This window comes from Harpia harpyja, chromosome 22, assembly GCF_026419915.1.
Source record: "Harpia harpyja isolate bHarHar1 chromosome 22, bHarHar1 primary haplotype, whole genome shotgun sequence".
NCBI classification, from domain to species: domain Eukaryota; kingdom Metazoa; phylum Chordata; class Aves; order Accipitriformes; family Accipitridae; genus Harpia; species Harpia harpyja.
The window spans coordinates 15,590,669-15,608,290 of NC_068961.1; the positions used below are offsets into that span (position 1 = coordinate 15,590,669).

A 17,622-nucleotide genomic window follows, 5' to 3' on the forward strand; every position below is an offset into this window, starting at 1 on the left:
GTTGCAATGGTGTGATCAGTTTGATTCCTTCAGCATTGGATGTGCTCTTGCTCCTGTTGCTGCTAATGCATTTTGCATAGCTGAGCAAATCCAGATTCCCAGCATTCAATGACAGTGATTAAATCAGTCCTTGAAAATGTAGTAACTAATGTGATATATATTCCATATATGTCTGACACACATTGGAGACATTTGGTTTGAATCCGTTTTCCAGGCAGAGATGTAAAATAAATGATATTCTCTGCTTCACGAGGGTTTCCCAAATCAATGCTACAACCCGATTATTTTGCTTCGCTAGACAGCTGGGAACTGCATTTAATGTGGTTGTGTGCTGATACTTGTTTTGCAGCTTGTTATGGAGTTTTGTGGAGCAGGGTCTATCACAGACCTTGTGAAGAACACGAAAGGGAATACTCTGAAAGAAGACTGGATAGCATATATCTCCAGAGAGATTCTCCGGGTAAGGAAAATAGTCTGCTCCACTTGAAAACACAGAAACAGTCTTACAAGATGTAGCCTAGCTTGAGGTTCTGCAAGAAGCTGTTTCTGATGAATCCCCTTAGCCATGTCATCGCTTTGGAGAGTGCGTAGGAGCAGATAGATGTCTGCTCCACATCATTTAACTCTGTGTGAGTTGTACTGTATTGTAACAGCAGCCTTGCAGAAAACAGCGATTTTTAGTCATGAGAAGCCAGCGGAAGAACCACTGACCTTACCTATTGTAGAAGCTGTGAAACAGTGTCAATAAGACACTGGTTTTGAGAAGCCTGAGGTTCTAACAGTGTCATAACACAACAGGGTGCAGAATGGGCTTTTCCAAATGTGCTTGCAGCTGTCTTTTCTCTGCTCCTAATCCAATCTGTGAAGGAAGGGAGTTGTTGGCTCAGGCCAGCAGTCAGGACTTCTGTGCTGCGATGTGCTCGCATATTGTATATTCCTGCAGTCTATCTAGAGCAAGCAGCTACGTCATATGTGGCTGGGCGCTGTGGAGTGCTAGCAGACGGTGCTGCAAAAGTTTCTCAGGAAGAGGGATGCCACTTACCAGTTTTTCTAAAACTGAAGCTTTAACTAATTACTCTTCATATTTAATTTCCAGTTGGTACAGTTTAAATGCTTTTTGAATTGGCATTTGTTTGCTGCGCTAAGTAAATCTGGTATGGTTTTCCTCGTGCTTCTTTGTAAAACAAATTGCCTCCTACCCATACCACTACACAGTATGTTTGTTCAATTGCCTCATCATAAATGAAGTTCTGAAGGGCTTTATGTTAAAGGAAACCACCACTAGCTCTTGCATAAATCAATGCTGCTGTTGGCTGTGTTACACATTTGCTCTGCCTTGGCGATTTTTAAGATGGTGAGGGAGGGAGATGTACGATTCTGGTCTCTTGCTCTAATTCCAAATGCTAGGAGAGAGTCTGGCTGCTGGCGTTTGGGCTGGCACATTTTAAGTTGTTCGTGAGGGAGAACAAAAGTTGAATACCCACCGATGGTTGTATTTCAAATCAAATGGATATAGCATGCTTTAATATGAGGAAAGCTAACTTCTGCAGGACTGAGCTTATGCTTGATTTGAGAACTGTGTGACCTTGGAGGTATTGTCTGCTATGTTGCATTCGTCCTAGGTTCTCCTTAGGTTAAGTAGTCATGCTCGCTGAGAAAAGGAAAAAAATGATTTACCTCAGAAAAGAGTTAGGTGAAAGCTATTTTCTCATTCCTGTGAGAGATTTGCAAAAGCAGCCTTAATTGCTTGCTAGCAGGAACTGGAATATCTGGAAAAAAGGAATGCTAAACTCACATTGCTATGAGACATTGCGAAACCTGATTAGACACCGAGTTTGTCAGAGATGGAGGAGAGAGGCTGTGCAAGAGAAAGTTAAAATGAGCTAAAGTGCCAAAGATAGGTGCAGGTGGAGACACAGGTGAGGGTCGACCCAGTGAACCCCTGTGTGGTTGGAGGGGTCTGGCGACTGCAGGAGAATGGAGACATGCCCCCCTGTCTCCTCCCAGCCCTTCGCAAACCCAAATGTGTTTTTTCAGTAAGGTTAGACGGTACTCTGGAGAGAACAGACGATTATCTCTCTGGCTGGGTCAGCATAGCAGAAGGCTTTAAAAAGTATCCCGTGTGAAGCTGTGGAAAAGCCTTCATTCCTGTGAAAAATAAGACCACACTTAGCATTAGCAGCTAACGAAGGGTCTTGGGGACATCAGCCATTCAATTGATTCACTTGTGACATGTGTGGGGAGGAGCTGTGGATGGTGGGTTTTTTTGTCATGCTCATTAACTGTTTAAAAAAAAAAAAATAGCCCAATGGTTATGTAGGCAAACTGGTAAATGATCATTTAATGAAGAACATGTGTTAGGAAATATTTCTCTACAGCAACCACTACTCTCTTAACCTCTTACAGCTGTAAAGGTTCTATTTCTTTATTTTTCATAAAACATTAAAAGCCTATGAGGGCAACACGAACAGGCAAGACGATCCCACCGGAGACTACAATTTTCTGAGCAGAGAGCTGAGGAGAAACCAAAATACAGGCAGTTGCTAAGAGGGTTGCCTGTTGTTCTCCCAATTACATTAGAGAGTAAAATGCAACATATGTCTTCCTCAGCCCTCCCTTCACATGGCTAACGCTTTGGGGCATGCATCCAGGTGCTGTCTCAACAAAAAGCACCGTATGCCAGGAGGTTTTGTTTCCTTTGGAAAGTATAATGCTCATGAGCTTTTTTTTTTTTGTCTTTTGCATGTTGTTTTTTTCTGAGGAACAATTATCTGGCTTCATATTTATGGAGGCTAGAGAAGAGAACTTCAGCTTTGCAACAGAGCTTTTGTTTATCAACAGTTGTCCCTCGCCCTCAAACATAACTGCCAGTCCATCACCCTCCCACCCCCTTCTCGAGGGTGCATATATGCATGCTGATGCTTCCCCCTTTCTCCCTGCACCCCCTTCCTCGGACTAAATTCTGAGTGACCCTGTGTGTGTCAGATGTCAGTGACGTTCACTGATGCTGATGTCATTTACAGTGTCATTGCATGGAGACTTTCTGGGAGCTGAACTTTCTTCACGCGACAGCTGAGAGGTGTTTGCACAGTGCAGATGTTGGGCTGTGTTTAGGTACAGCGTGTGCATGACCTGGGGGCTGTGTCTCTGCTCCGTTACCAAAAGCTGTGCGGGCGGTGTGCCGCTACAAGGTTCCCGTGGGTCCCATTGCACCCAGAGCGCGAGGCCCAGTGCTATGGGCTTTGGGGGTGCTGGGTACGGCTACTCTGTTGCTAAGCCCAGAGCCTAACTCTGAACATCTTCTCCTTCCTCTCCTCTTCTTCATGCAGGGGTTGGCCCATCTTCATGCCCATCATGTGATTCACAGGGATATCAAAGGGCAAAATGTGTTGTTAACGGAGAACGCAGAAGTGAAGCTCGGTAAGTAGGCGCGCACATCCACTTTCTCATTCGTTCAGCCTTTGGTTTTGTGATGTTCCCAAATGAATTTCATCCTTTAAGAGCCCTGCAACATGTTCTGTAGCATGAGCACTCTGTCACTGCTCCCATGTGGATCGAGGTCCTGCACATATTTCCTCCTGCTTCGGGAGGATGGTGTGCAGGTTGTTGTTGCATTTCTTCAGAAGATGTGGGCTTTCATGCCAGAATCAGTGAGGGGATCGTTTTGTTTCCCCCACCGAGCTGTGCGTGACTTGGGTTCATTCTGATTCCCTTTATTCTGGACTCAGGCAGTGGCAGGAGTCTCTCCTGTATTTGGCTTTAATTAAAATAGCACCTGCTGTTCACGTTCTGGACACAAAAATACGATCTGGACGGCACTCTCGAGGGAGCTGTGGCATCAAGTTCAAAATGCAGTTCTAGCTCTGGCATGCCTGCCGAAAAACATGCTCATCCCTGGCTGCTTCTCTCCTTCCAAGTGGACATACTCTTTTTTTCTTCCTCTAATCTGTCTCTTCCAGTTACTGCACACTTTAACCTTCTGTGTTTGTATCACGCTACACTCGCCACCTTTTTTTGGTTAAATATAGAGCCATGCTGAAGCCCTCCCACCCAGCCCACATCCCTTCTGTTTTGCATTACACCTTCCTGCAGCACGAGGCATGGGAAAATGTCCTGGCTGCTGGAGGAGGAAGCTCTCAGGAGAGCTTTCCTCCGTTTTGTCCAAAGTAGAGCACAGTAGCCCCCAAACCATTGCTCCCACCGAGCTCATCTACACCAGTTTGTCAGTGTTGCTCAGATGATGGATGCAGTGAAGCTGACACAGTGCTCCTAGAGCAGATGCAGTTACTGGTATAGAAAGACATATATCACTGTTGTTGTGAGCAGGGAGAACTGAAGGGAAGAAAACACTCTTGTAATGTAATTGCCTTGTAATGAAATGGGCATCTCTTTTGCAGCCTGTGTGTGTGCTCAAAGTTAGCACCTCTTGAATAATCCTCATCTTTCGCTCCTATCGACGCATCTGCTCTGTGCATTAAAGCAGAGAACAATTCCCTGAGCAACAGATTATTTTTGCTGTCCGATTTTAGAGCAGAAAAGGTGGACAGCCAAAAGGGAGACATGTTTCATGCATGTGGTTTTCCCATGGCATGAGAGGTACCTTTGGGAAGTGGCTCCTTCTGTACAGGCAAAGGTGCTTGGCTTCACCATTTGGGAAGGGAATAGCCCTTCCTCAGCCTCCCAGGCCGTATTTTTGCAGCTGTACGTTCCCTTCTGTACAGGCAGGCCGGTGAGAGGTGCAGGAGAGGTGGTTGTACGCTGCTGTGTCCCTTGACACTTGTGGCCCAAGCACGTTGCATATGAACCACAAGGGCTCGGCTGCCTAAGTATTAATCATCATATTTCTCCTCAGCGTGGTCCTCCCACGTGGAACATCCACAGGGTTTTATTTCCAAATCACCTTACAGAAGTAATCGCTGCATTATTTTTCCCCTCTTATTTTATTTTACTCTTTTCCCACCCGCAGTGGATTTCGGTGTGAGTGCTCAGCTGGACAGGACAGTTGGCAGGAGAAACACTTTTATTGGAACTCCGTACTGGATGGCTCCAGAAGTTATTGCCTGTGATGAAAATCCAGATGCTACGTATGATTACAGAGTAAGAGAGTCCTGTTCACAGAAAAAAACCAAACCCCAACATGCAAATAACATATACTTGCAGTATGAACGTCCATGAATGATGGCAGGTTTTGAGACTTCTTGTGCTTTGTAGAGGAATATGCTATTTTGTGTAGGTACATTCTTATTACAGGAGTACAAGGTATGGGTCACCGTCAAATTGCGACCTTTAACAGTTGCCATTACTTGTATTATCATAGCTTTGAGACGTGAGGAGTATAGGACTTCAGTGTGCTGTAGGTGCTCAGAGAAGGCAAAAAAGGGTTTAACTGGAAACACTTGTGTTCTCAATTTGTATAATGATTGACTTTAAATTGTGTTAGACTATGTCCCAGTTATTGTGGTAACCCAGAACAATGCATTTTAGGTGTTGCCTTAAATAGAAGCACCGTCTGGAGAGCCAGTGAAGTACAGAAGGAGCTCTTTAAACCGTGCCTATTCGTGATTTCAAGATACATATACATGTTGATAAAAAATTATCCATCGCAACATTCCTTAACAAAGATCATTTTTTACATAGTTTGCTGCAAATCAGAGATTTAATTACTGCAAAACCATAATTGGCTTGATGGTATTTGTACTACCCTTAAGAATATTATGTATGTGTATTTAAAGTTAAATTTCTTTAGTGAAAGCATACTGTAATCTTAAAAGTTCTTCTCAGCTTGCTTTAATGAAAGCACAAGGAAAGAAAAAATGTGAAAATATGCTTTTTAAAAAATCTTCACTTAGACTGATGCAGTTGTTCTAACTTTTAACCAAGAAGGGCAACAAAGATATCAGAAAGCCTGTGATTAAGGCCTCACAGTGAATTTTAGGGCCTGAATATCAGTTATATCAATTTGCTGAGATTGATAGCAGTGTTAGCTATCAGTATGTTTGTGAATGTCTAAATCTATTTAAAAAAACCAGTTTATTTGAATTGGTATTTTTGTACTGTTCGACTAAGATTGATCAGATTGATCCTATTTCTCTTGATTTAATAGCTTTTTACATCCATCAGCTCATTGAACTAAAGATAATGCTTTACGTTTTTGCAGATGGAGTTATTATGAAGGGTGGCTATTAAATGATCTAATAAAGGAGAAAAACTCTGCAATATTTGTTAATGCGGTAGTGATGAGAAAAATAACTCCTTCTGCCTTTGAAAACACCTGTTTATTGTTCCTGGTGGAGCCTGTAGGGTGCTCTTCCCCCCAAAAATTCATGGTTGAAAGGTTTTGTAAGATAATGAGGCTGTGCAGTTTAGCTTAAATGGCTGGATTGGACCAAGAGAAAAGGTTGCCTTGCTGGGTCTGAAAATGCGATCATTAGAAATGTTTCTCTGCTTGTAGTACAAGAAGAGCTTATTTGCTCATTAGTTTTGACTAATTTTTTTTAAAAATAACTTTTATGACCAGAAATTAAGACTGCTTTGCTCAAGAATAGCTCTTTCAGCAGCCTCCTCCAGTGTTTTGCCCCCTTAAGCTTTGGCAGTCTCTGGAGTTGGTTTCTCACCAGGACTCTTCCAGGTCTTGCCTGTGTTTGACCCTCCTGGCTCTCGCTCTCACTCAGGCTCTCCCTAGTCAGGGGCACTGGCTGGAGGTGGCACCTTGAAAGGCTCCCACTGAAGGACTCTTGTTCTGTAATGTTTCAGGCAAAGCTGAGATGGTGGGGAAGGAGCATTCTCTTTGACTGCAAGCAATGTGTCCAACAGAGGCTTCTTGTGGTTTTAGCAGGATGGCTATTCCCCTAGATAAAGCTGTTAATTGATTATTGAGACTAGAAAAAGTTCAGGACTGGGTATATTCCATTAATCTGTATTTTTTTTTGTTTATTTTCTGGTTTAGACACTGAAAAAGACCTGCCAGGTTTGGGGGTTTTTGCCCCGTAGTCTTCATAGTCTTTAATTTTTTCCATCTTTTGTTTGGGGGAACAGGTATGGTGTTTTCTGTGAATCTACTATAGGGAAATCATAGAATACCAGGTTGGAAGGGACCTCAAGGATCATCTGGTCCAACCTTTCTTGGCAAAAGCACGGTCTACACAAGATGGCCTAGCACCCTGTCTAGCTGAATCTTGAACGTGTCCAATGTTGGGGAATCCACCTCTTCCCTGGGGAGATTATTCCAATGGCTGATTGTTCTCATTGTGAAAAATTTTCCTCTTGTGTCCAATTGGAATCTCCCCGGGAGTAACATGTACCCATTACCTCTCCTCTTTTCCATGTGACTCCTTGTGAAAAGGGAGTCTCCGTCTTCTTTGTAGCCACCCTTTAAATACTGGAACATGATAATAAGGTCTCCCCTAAGCCTTCTTTTCTCAAGGCTGAACAAACCCAGTTCTCTCAGCCTATCTTCACATGGCAGGCTTCCCAGTCCTTTGATCATCTTTGTGGCCCTTCTCTGGACCCTCTCCAGCCTGTCCACATCAGTTTTGTATAGCAGGGACCAAAACTGAACACGGTATTCCAGGTATGGCCTGACAAGTGCTGAGCAGAGTGGGATAATGACTTCTTTATCTCTGCTGGTGATGCCCTTGTTGATGCAACCCATCATCCTGTTGGCTTTCTTTGCCGCAGCAGCACACTGTTCGCTCATATTGAGCTGCTTGTCCACCAGGACCCCTAGGTCCATTTCCACGGAGCTGCTCCCCAGCTGGGTAGATCCCAGCCTTTGCTGCACTCCTGGATTATGTTTTCCCAGGTGCAAGACCTTACATTTGTCTTTGCTGAACTTCGTAAGGTTCTTGTTAGCCCACTCTTCCAGCCTATCCAGGTCTTCCCGCAGGGTGGCTCTCCCTTCTGAAGCGTCCACTTCCCCACTCAGTTTGGTATCATCGGCAAACTTCTTCATCAGGCTACACTTGATCCATCATCCAGATCACTTTTGAAGGTATTAAACAGCGTTGGGCTCAATATTGATCCCCAGGGGACCCCACTTGTGACAGCTTGCCAGTTTGAAAAGGAGCTATTTACCACCACCCTCGGGGTGCAGCCTGCCAGCCAGTTCCCCACCCACCGCACGGACCACTTGTCTAGACCATAACGCATCAGTTTCTCTAGGAGGAGGCTGTGGGAAACCATATCAAAAGCCTTGGAGAAATCCCAGTAGACCATGTCCACCACTCGCCCCGCATCAACTGAGCAGGTTACTTTGTCGTAGAAGGCGATCGGGTTTGTCAAGCACAATTTGCCCTTGGTGAATCTGTGCTGGCTTTTCCCAGTCATGTGCTTCATTTGACTTGTGATTGCCCCCGGGAGGATTCGTTCTGTAACTTTGCCAGGGACTGAAGTAAGACTGATGGGCCTATAATTTCCTGGATCCTCCTTTAAGCCCTTCTTGTAGATGTGGGTGACATTAGCCTTCTTCCAGTCTTCTGGGATGTCCCCTGATCTCCACAACTTCTCAAAGATTATGGAGAGCAGCCTCGCAAGGATGTCAGCCAGCTCTCTTAACACCCTCGGGTGGATATGGTCAGGCCCATCGATTTGTAGGGGTCAAGCTCCTGTAATAGTTCACATACCAACTCTTCCTTCACCGATGGTGGATCTGTGTTTGCATCAGCCTGGATTTCTGTTCCCAAGGCCTGGGGCCCAACAGCGCTGGTAAAGACAGAGGTGAAGAAAGTGTTGAGAGCCTCTGCCTTTTCAGCGTTGTTGGTGACTAATTCACCTCTCCTGTTTAACAGTGGGCCAGTATTTTCCTTCTGTTTCTGCTTGTTGTTTATGTACCTGAAGAACCCTTTCTTGTAGTTTTTGACATCTCTGGCCAATTTCAATTCGAGCTGAGTTTTTGCTTTTCTAACTGCATCTCTGCATGCCCTGGCATGCCCTTGTTCAGTCCTTTGTAAACAAGGGAATACTGAAAATTCTGTTGTTTCATAGACTTGGATTTCAGGCAAATGTATTTTTCATTGTCATAATGTGAATATATTTTTATATGTTACTAGAAAGGATTGTTTGCATACTCTGTATGAATACATGTGTGCATTTCTGCGTATATATATGTATTATATGATAAGTAGGTTTTTATGATGCTGTTACAAGAAAAAAGTAGCTTATATTATTTTAATAGCCGTGGTATTTGGTTTCAGTCTCACCTACAGGGCCTCTGTAAATAGTACTGTCTTACTGTCTGAATGGGTAAATCCACCTACTAACATATGGTCTCTCTCTTTTTATGCAGAGTGACCTTTGGTCATGCGGCATTACAGCCATAGAGATGGCAGAAGGAGCTCCCCGTAAGTGATACGTGTGCTTCTCCAGTGGGCTGATTAAGACTGAAACGTATACTTGGGAGATGCTGGTTGTAATCTGAGCCTAGTTTTGAGGTTTCTGAAAGTATCCTCATGTTATTTCTGTTCTCTTTGGTTTTGCCTGCCCTATAAATATAAAATTCCATAAATAGCAGTGCTTTTGATAAAGATAGGATTGTGTTTAAACACTACAGTGCAGACTGCAGTAATTTCATTTCTATAGCAGGAATATTTGGAAGCTAATCGAGTGTCAGACTTCCTTCCTATGGGTAGTATATTGTGTTTTGGAGTTGCGTCCCAAGTTGTGCATGGCCTGGCCTGGGATGCTGAAACCTCAGCCAGGGAGAGGGCCACTGGGGTCTGGAGAAAACCGACTTTAATGAAAAAAGCATCTGTAGCAATTGTTTCTGTGTTGGCTTTCTGTCGGTCTGGGTAATGCTAACATTGCTTTTCCTTTTGTTTCCATTCGTCAGTGGGTGGTGTTGATCTTCCTTAGTAGTGACATGACTTAAACTATAAATTTGTCTTCAACACAAAGTATTGAACTTAATGCTCCCTGCTTGAGAATGCTTATCAGTTGATACTTCTGAGAGAGAAACCTGGAAACCAAAAATGCACAACTTTTTATAGCTTATTTTCCCCTCACATAGTTATTCTTTCTTAGTATCAAGGTAGACAGCAGATATGTGCAAGGAGGACAGAAGGATTTAAAAAGAAAAGAAATTAGGCATGATGTTTTGGCTTTTAATGATAATTTTTATGAAAGTCCTTACTGAACTAGCAAATATGCTTACCCTCACCCCCAACTGGAGCTCTGTATTTAAAAAATAATAGCCCAAGGTACCTAAGAGTGAGGTAATTAATTTTTTTTACGCATAAACAACCACCACATCACAGCCCAGTTTGAAACCTCTGTCTTTGAAATAATCATGTTGAAATAAAGTATTGATATTTTTCTAGCTAAAAAATGGTCATTTCATTATAGCCGCTGCCTGATTTTTTTGTCGTCGTTGTTAATAATGTAAAATTTATAAATTGAATCACAACGCTCTTGTTTTGATTCATGTTTTAGGAGGTCTTATGGTTTGAGGTTTTTTTTTTTCCTTCCTAATTGCATGTTTGCATGAATGCCCACGTGAGAGCTGCTCCCAGGACACCTCAGCCAGCGCTTTATCAACAGTGTTTGAGCTGCCACTTGACCTCCTTTTTGCTGTACCTTTTTGTTCAGTGCATTGGGTTGCCTGGATGGCTTTCAATTAAAAGCTGTGTCTATGAGTTTTGTAAGCCTGGAATTGGACAATAATATTTTTTCATTTCCAAACCGAAGCAAAGCTTGGCCCCTCTTTGTGTAAAAGCACAAGAGGGGCATTTGAGAAGTAAGCAAAGATCCAATGTAAATGCTGAACAGGTCTTGCCTTGGTCCGTCCTCTGGCATGTGGGCTCTGCCTCCTCCTCCAGTGGTGGCTGAAGAATCCACCTCTAAGCTTGGTGGTCTGATGGGATCCACAGGCATCCAAAAGGCTTCTCTGACAAGGTTGTGGCCCCCTATTTCTGAATCCAGAATCCTCTCCGCATCAGTCTTGTTTCTCCTGAATTTCTGTTGTGTGGAAAACATTACCTGTTCCTGCAGTGACCATTCAGGCTGAGACTGATGGTGCAAGAGGTCAAGCATAGGAAGACGGCTAAAACAGAGGATTTGCTTCTGGTGACCTTGCTTGGACAGCCTCTCTCCCTGCCTCCCTTGTTTCCCTGCGTTGGCTCTGCCTTGATGCTTTGTTATGGAACAGGAGGAAAGGCTGTCTGGCAGAGATCCTGGACTCCCACTAAGTGTCAGCTGAAACCAACGGGACTTTTTTTGACAAAAGTCATGGGTTTGCTTTCCAGTTCTGCAGGGAATCCTTTTTTTTGATACAGACCCTTCCATGCATCAAAACTGTCAGGCCTTAGAATAAAGAAAATCTCCAAATCTGGAGAGTAAAAATGAGGCGTCCTCCATAATGGGAGAGAAGGGCAGGTGGAGGGAAGTTTGTATGAAATAGTAGCTGTGTCATTCTTCCCTTCTGCCATCATCATCTCCCAATATTTTATTGGCCAGAATGTAAGTTAGGTGATTTGGGGCTGGAGGAGGGCCATGCACAGATGTTGCCATCACGATTGATTCTGAAGGTTAATCCATGCCTTGATCTCTCTCTTTTTGGGGTCGCCCTTGGCACATTGAGCTGTGGAATTGTTGTCATTTCAGGCTAATTCCGTTTAGCTGTGTTGCTGTCTGCGTGTGTGGTCAGGATGGTGGGAATAGTTGTGGAAGCTGAAGCCATGGTATTGACAGAGAACAACTAAGCCAACGTCTGTATGTTTCTTTTGTTTTTTTTTTTTCTTTTTTTCTTTTGTTTTCTTTCCTTCAGCACTTTGTGACATGCATCCCATGAGGGCACTCTTTCTGATACCCAGGAACCCTCCCCCACGGTTAAAATCCAAGAAATGGTATGTATCAGTTCTATCTGGTTTGTAGCCCTTTTTGTAGCATGATGTTTTCTTGTGTCTCATCGCATGCTGTTTTGTTACTGCTTCCACAGAACTGTAAAGCAGTTTAAGTTAGCAAATATCACCCTGTTATCTTCTGTGCCACTGAATCAAAACATGAAATGGAAAGTGTGTGTTGTTTATTTAGTTGTGCTTGTCCCAAAGAAATTTTGTCTCAAATTGTGTGAAAACAAAAACCAACCTTTTTTTCTTGACAGAGCAGCATCTGTATTAAGGTGACAAATGGATCCATATTTTAAAAAATAAACTCCCACAGCACTCTTAATATGCAGTATGTTTTCTCAGATGGATCGTAACACAGAAACAGAACAGTACTATAGTGTTCTAGTTGCTAAGTTGAAAGGAGCTATTAAAACTAATGAAGGCTTTTACTATAATTATTGTAAACGATTGGAATTGAGCGTGCGCTTCTTGCCAGCTGAGAAGAATCCATTAGTATCGGAGGATTTCCTCCCAGTTACTGGTTACAACTGGCACATATGAAACAATACTCCCTAGAAAGAGGTTTCGTATAGATTGAATGTGATCACAGGATGCTGTGATCCTGTCAAAATAATGAAGTGATTTGACTGCCTATTCAATATCAACATAATATAAACTTGGCTTGCTTGCTGGGCTTGGTCTTTGCCTGGATTGACTTATTTATGCACTTGTACTGTCAAGGCATTCCTCTCCCTCTCTCATACTTGCTTTCGGCATATGTTAAAGGAATAGAGATGCATATACAGTATTTGCATAAGCCTTTCATTAACCTTTTTGTTTAGAATAATAGCACTTAAGGCATGAGGAATAAAAAAAACCCTCAACGAAGTTACCTTGAATTCAGCCTCCTAGATTACAGTAGGAAAGTGAAGCAATGGATGGAAACTGTTGTTTTTACACTTAACCATGTAGTAGAGGTGTTTGCTGCCCAAGCACAGGAGCAGGTTGAGAGCACCTAGCAATCAAAAGGTGACTCTGGCCAAAGCCGGTGCTGCTGTGGCTCAACTGTTTTGATAGCGTGCTCAGTGGCAGGTTATGAGAACATAGGCCAAATGATGAAAAAATGCAGTTTTGAATATTTGCATTATTGGCTTTTTGCAAGGCGGCTTGTTTGGTGACTTATATCTGGAGAGGTCCTCTTTCAAGAGTTCAAATGAAGTGCAAATTTAGGAAGGTGGTGCTCCAGCTTAGCTAACTCCCATACTCTGTCACTTCATGTGGTGTGCAGGAGGAGCTCAGTTCAGTTCCTGCCTTTTAATTATGTCGGTGAGAATTTGACCCCAAGTGCCTGTGTTGAACAGACAACACTGTTCAACACCCACCTATTGTTCTACGAGGATTTTTTGTGTGTGGCTCTTCAGGTAAAAAATAAAATAATCTTAAATTCTCGCAGACCTTTCAGTGAGCCCAGGTGCGTACAAAGGCAGCGCGGTGCTGCTTGTGTCAGGGGAATGTTGGCCGCACTTCTTGCGGCTTTCGGTACGGCTGTTCTGAAGTAGACGTGCCCTTAGATAGCATGGGCAGGTGGAGACACACCAGAGCTGCCCTGCCTGTGCTCCAGGCAAGGTGGATGCTACCCAGCTCTGGTCCAGAAGTAGCAGAGCTGAGTTTGCATGATTTGCCTTCGCTAATAGATCCTGCCTTTCAGGGCAATTATGCCTGTGAAAGAGGGGACATAAGCACTGTGGCATAAGGCTGTGCCCAAGCACTGCAGGTATGTTGGTATCGCCCTGTGTCCATCCAGCCCGGTGCTCAGCTCTGTTTGGGAGGCACACTTGCAGGCAGCACTTGTACCATCCTCTGGGACGTGATGCTCTTTGAGGAAAGTAATTAGACTTTGACAAAGAACAGAAAAAATGTTTGAGCTGAGTTTTACCTGTGATCTTGTTTTGTTTTGTTTTTTTTCTCTCCCTGCTTTCTCAGGTCAAAAAAGTTTTTCAGCTTTATAGAAGGTTGTCTAGTGAAGAATTACATGCAGCGACCTTCTACAGAACAACTCTTGAAACATCCCTTTATACGTGACCAACCAAATGAAAGGCAAGTCCGAATCCAGCTTAAGGACCATATAGACAGGACCAGGAAGAAGAGAGGAGAGAAAGGTATGCAGCTTCTAAAAATCAAGTATTGCAGCTTGTTAAAAATACATATTTTTGTCCCGGTTTACATTCTAAATCCCCTCTCCTAGAAAAGCTCCCAACAACCCAAACCCTTGAAAGGTTCTTTTTTAATTCATGTTTTGACTATCAGTAGGCTTTTAGGTTTTGTTCTGTCCTCTACAGAGAAAGTATCAGTTTCAAGTGTCTTATTTTCAGATAAGTTAAATTTACTCGCTTCTGGGCCACTGCCTCTTCCATACAAGCATTAAACAGTATTTAGGAGGATATTGGCATATATGCCTTTCCATTTTTTGGTCTGTGGTAGGTTCATTCCTGGAATGGTGCCATAAATCAGACTCACAGGAAATAACCTATCACAAAAGCTATGGAGCAAATGTCTTGGGCAGCCTGTTCTCTTTATTCAGGTGGTGCCGAGGTTCTCCAGGTGTCTTGTCTTACATATAAAACCTGGTGTCATTCAGGGAATTTGCTGAAAGTCTGCTGCAAAGCACTGGGCTGCTTTACAAGTTGGGAAGATGGGCTTGCATATGTAGAATGAGTTCTAGGGTCTGCGATAGATCTTCTCACTGAAGGGGATAGGAACTGCTTCACTAAGGCGCTACTGCGGCTCCTCATTGTCCTAAAATTGAAGATAAGCACTATCTACACCTTTGTTTCCTTCCCGTTAGATGAGACAGAGTATGAATATAGTGGAAGTGAGGAAGAAGAGGAGGAAGTGCCTGAACAAGAAGGAGAGCCAAGGTAATAATTGCTTTTGGGAGGGCTCTGGGCAGTCCATGCCAAGTGAGTCTAAAGGTCTATGACTATAAATCAGGAGCATGCTAAATTTCTCTCTTATTAAGTGCATGCGCAAGCCACACAAACCACCCAAAGGGTTTGAATACCTATTCTGTGACTGCTAAAGGTTTTAAAGCTCCCCCTCATATGGCTTAGAGCCAGCGAGCTGTGGATGGAGGGAGATTTATGGCAAATACGATTGGTCAGGGGCTCCACAATGTCAGAGTTGGTCCTTATTTTCCTTGGCCTCATTTCACGCCTTCCACTGAGAGCGTGTATTTGACATGCATCCAGTGTCTTCGCTCTGAAAGAAACGAGATTAAAATTTAACATCATGCTATATTTTATTAATGTCCCCCTGCTTTGGAAAAGGTATTTAATGGCCCATCAGGCTTTATTGTACAGGAGGCTTTAACTTCCTCTTGTTGCAGTTCCATTGTCAATGTGCCTGGAGAATCAACCCTCCGACGTGATTTCCTGAGACTGCAGCAGGAAAACAAGGAACGGTCCGAGGCCCTTCGGAGACAGCAGCTGCTGCAGGAGCAGCAGCTCCGCGAGCAGGAGGAGTACAAGAGGCAGCTGCTGGCAGAGAGGCAGAAGCGCATCGAGCAGCAGAAGGAGCAGAGGCGGCGGCTAGAAGAGGTAGAGACAGGAGGCTGGAGCTCAGGGAGCTAAAAAGCCCCTTTTCAGCTTGTGTTTCCCATTCCCATGCCCGTTTAAAAAGAGTTCCCTGTAGCCCCAGCACATCTCAGCAAAGAAAACAACATGTGCAAATCCACTGGCAAATGTAGAGCAAAGCACTTAAATGCATGTCTGGCTACTTGAATGTGAGCCATCTTCCAAAGCATTTGAATATCCACCACCTCCGATGGAGGCAACAGGAGCCAAAGCGGGGTTGTTTGAAGGTATTTGGGGGAGGCTGTGTCTTGGTCTCTGTTCCAAAGAAGAGGCAACATGTCTAGACTTTAGGTAGCTGTAGAGAAGGGGAGACATTAATTATTCCCAGATGGATTTTTTTTTAATTTTTTTTTTTTTTTAAATGGGCAGTTCCTCAAGATTACTTTTTTGGGGGCCATGACATGCTTCAAATTTCCCTTTAAAGCTTTCTCAAATATCTGTGTTTGGCATTCATTCATGGTTAGGTAGAAGCCTATTTTTTTAATGTACTACTCTCTCATGCTTAGTAGCCTGATGACTGAAAGCCACCTGGATTTATAAAGATGATGTATAAATCAGTGTTAAAATTACAGTTCTGCAAAAATTACAAATATTTAAATCATACTTTTGTGATATGGTAAGTATGCAATTTGCATACACTTACCTGCAGTTAAAAGAAAATGAATGTGCATGTACAATATTGTTCTGTCATACTTTTCACCTCCAAAGATCTCGTGTTCGTTTATGTATATGTAGATGGAATATGCAGTGCAAGCTTCAGAGGTGGGAGGATTTCAAAACAGTTTTTCAGAGCTGGGTATGACACAGAGCTGAAGCGAAACCAATCCTCTGGCTCCTCAGGAAGTGCAGGGTCAAATTCCAGTCGTCCTTAAATGACCTGTTGCTTGAGTCGCTGTTTCAACCGTTCACTGAGCAATGATGGAAAAACTACACCCAGTCTGCTTTTCCAAATCCTGGTAATGTTTAACAAGGATGCAACCAGGACCAAATGTTGATTTGCATCCCGTGACGTGTTTACATAACAAATCATCAAAGTTCCAAATAGCTTTCCAGGTCACATTATGCTCCTTATCCCTCTTTTTCAATGTGCAAGTGAGTTTAGTGCTCCTGTAAGGAGGGATTGGTAGCAAAGACTCAGCCACACGTGAAGCTAGGAGGAGGGACGAGGGGGAGGCGTATAAACTCCATTTCTCTTCTGTTTCTTCCCCACCCTTCTGAGATTGCCAAGATAAATATTGTAGTGCTTCCAACTGTTTTTAGACTGACTCTGTAGCGATTTTGTGGGGGGAGCAAATAATAAAAAGAGGCTAGGAAAAGATGAAAATAAAATATTTTATTGATGGGCAAAAGTTGAGATATCGCTTAGCCTCTAAAATTTTTCTTAGTATGGGAGTCAGTGCTTTCTTTTAAATGCCCCTTTAATCTCTAAGGTTCTGCAGGAGGTACTTTTTTGGTGAGGAAGGGGATTACGATGAAATTATCTAGGTCATTTAACTTTAGTAATCAGTGCAACTCTTAAAATCTGTAATTTCTTTTTAAAGAAATCTGTAAATTCTTTTTAAAATAAAGGAGGTGCTGCTGCTAATAGTGGAAACAAAGCAATGCACCTTTTTACTGTACAGGGTTGAACTTTTTGGGGATGTTGCAGAAATCATAATTTAATGAGCAATTAAAAAAAAACGGCAGTTACCTGAAAGTTATGTTTAATCAGTCCTGCTTTAGAAAATACAAAACAAAACTAGCAACTTCCGCAACCACAAGATGGCATGTAATGTCGGTTGATGTATTACTGAATAAGGTTACACAGTAAACCATGTAAAGTTTGTAAGAGAAAAGGTTTTACCTTTTATTGAGTCTATACACTCTGCCTGGTTCCGTTGGAGACATAAATATGAATGATGAGCAATAAAGGTTTTCTTTTGCAGGTGATGGGGCAGGCGTATTATTATTAAAATGAATTAAAAAAAAGGCTCATATTTAGCTTTCAGAAAAACCCACTTAGTTCATTGGATCTTGCGTTGGAAAAATGTATGATCCCAAGTGATTTTTAACAAAACAACAGCCAAAACAAGCTCTTTAAGATGGGGGAAGGGTGGTAGACACATATTTAGATAAACATCAGTGTTGTGACACAATTGAAGGCCAAAATATTGAAATGTTGTCACTTTGTC

At 42.9% G+C, this 17,622-nt stretch overlaps 1 protein-coding gene across 9 annotated transcripts in view; it reads left to right on the forward strand.

The window, feature by feature from the left end:
• Positions 1–17,622, forward strand: part of MAP4K4 (mitogen-activated protein kinase kinase kinase kinase 4) — a 171,561-nt gene that overhangs the window by 109,494 nt on the left and 44,445 nt on the right. For all 9 annotated transcript variants that reach the window (XM_052773596.1, XM_052773597.1, XM_052773601.1 and 6 more), the window contains exons 5-12: positions 350–460; positions 3,330–3,420; positions 4,967–5,097; positions 9,284–9,338; positions 11,759–11,837; positions 13,803–13,978; positions 14,665–14,737; positions 15,205–15,415. In XM_052773596.1, coding sequence (XP_052629556.1) covers positions 350–460; positions 3,330–3,420; positions 4,967–5,097; positions 9,284–9,338; positions 11,759–11,837; positions 13,803–13,978; positions 14,665–14,737; positions 15,205–15,415 — 927 coding nt within the window. The remainder of the gene's footprint in view (positions 1–349; positions 461–3,329; positions 3,421–4,966; positions 5,098–9,283; positions 9,339–11,758; positions 11,838–13,802; positions 13,979–14,664; positions 14,738–15,204; positions 15,416–17,622) is intronic.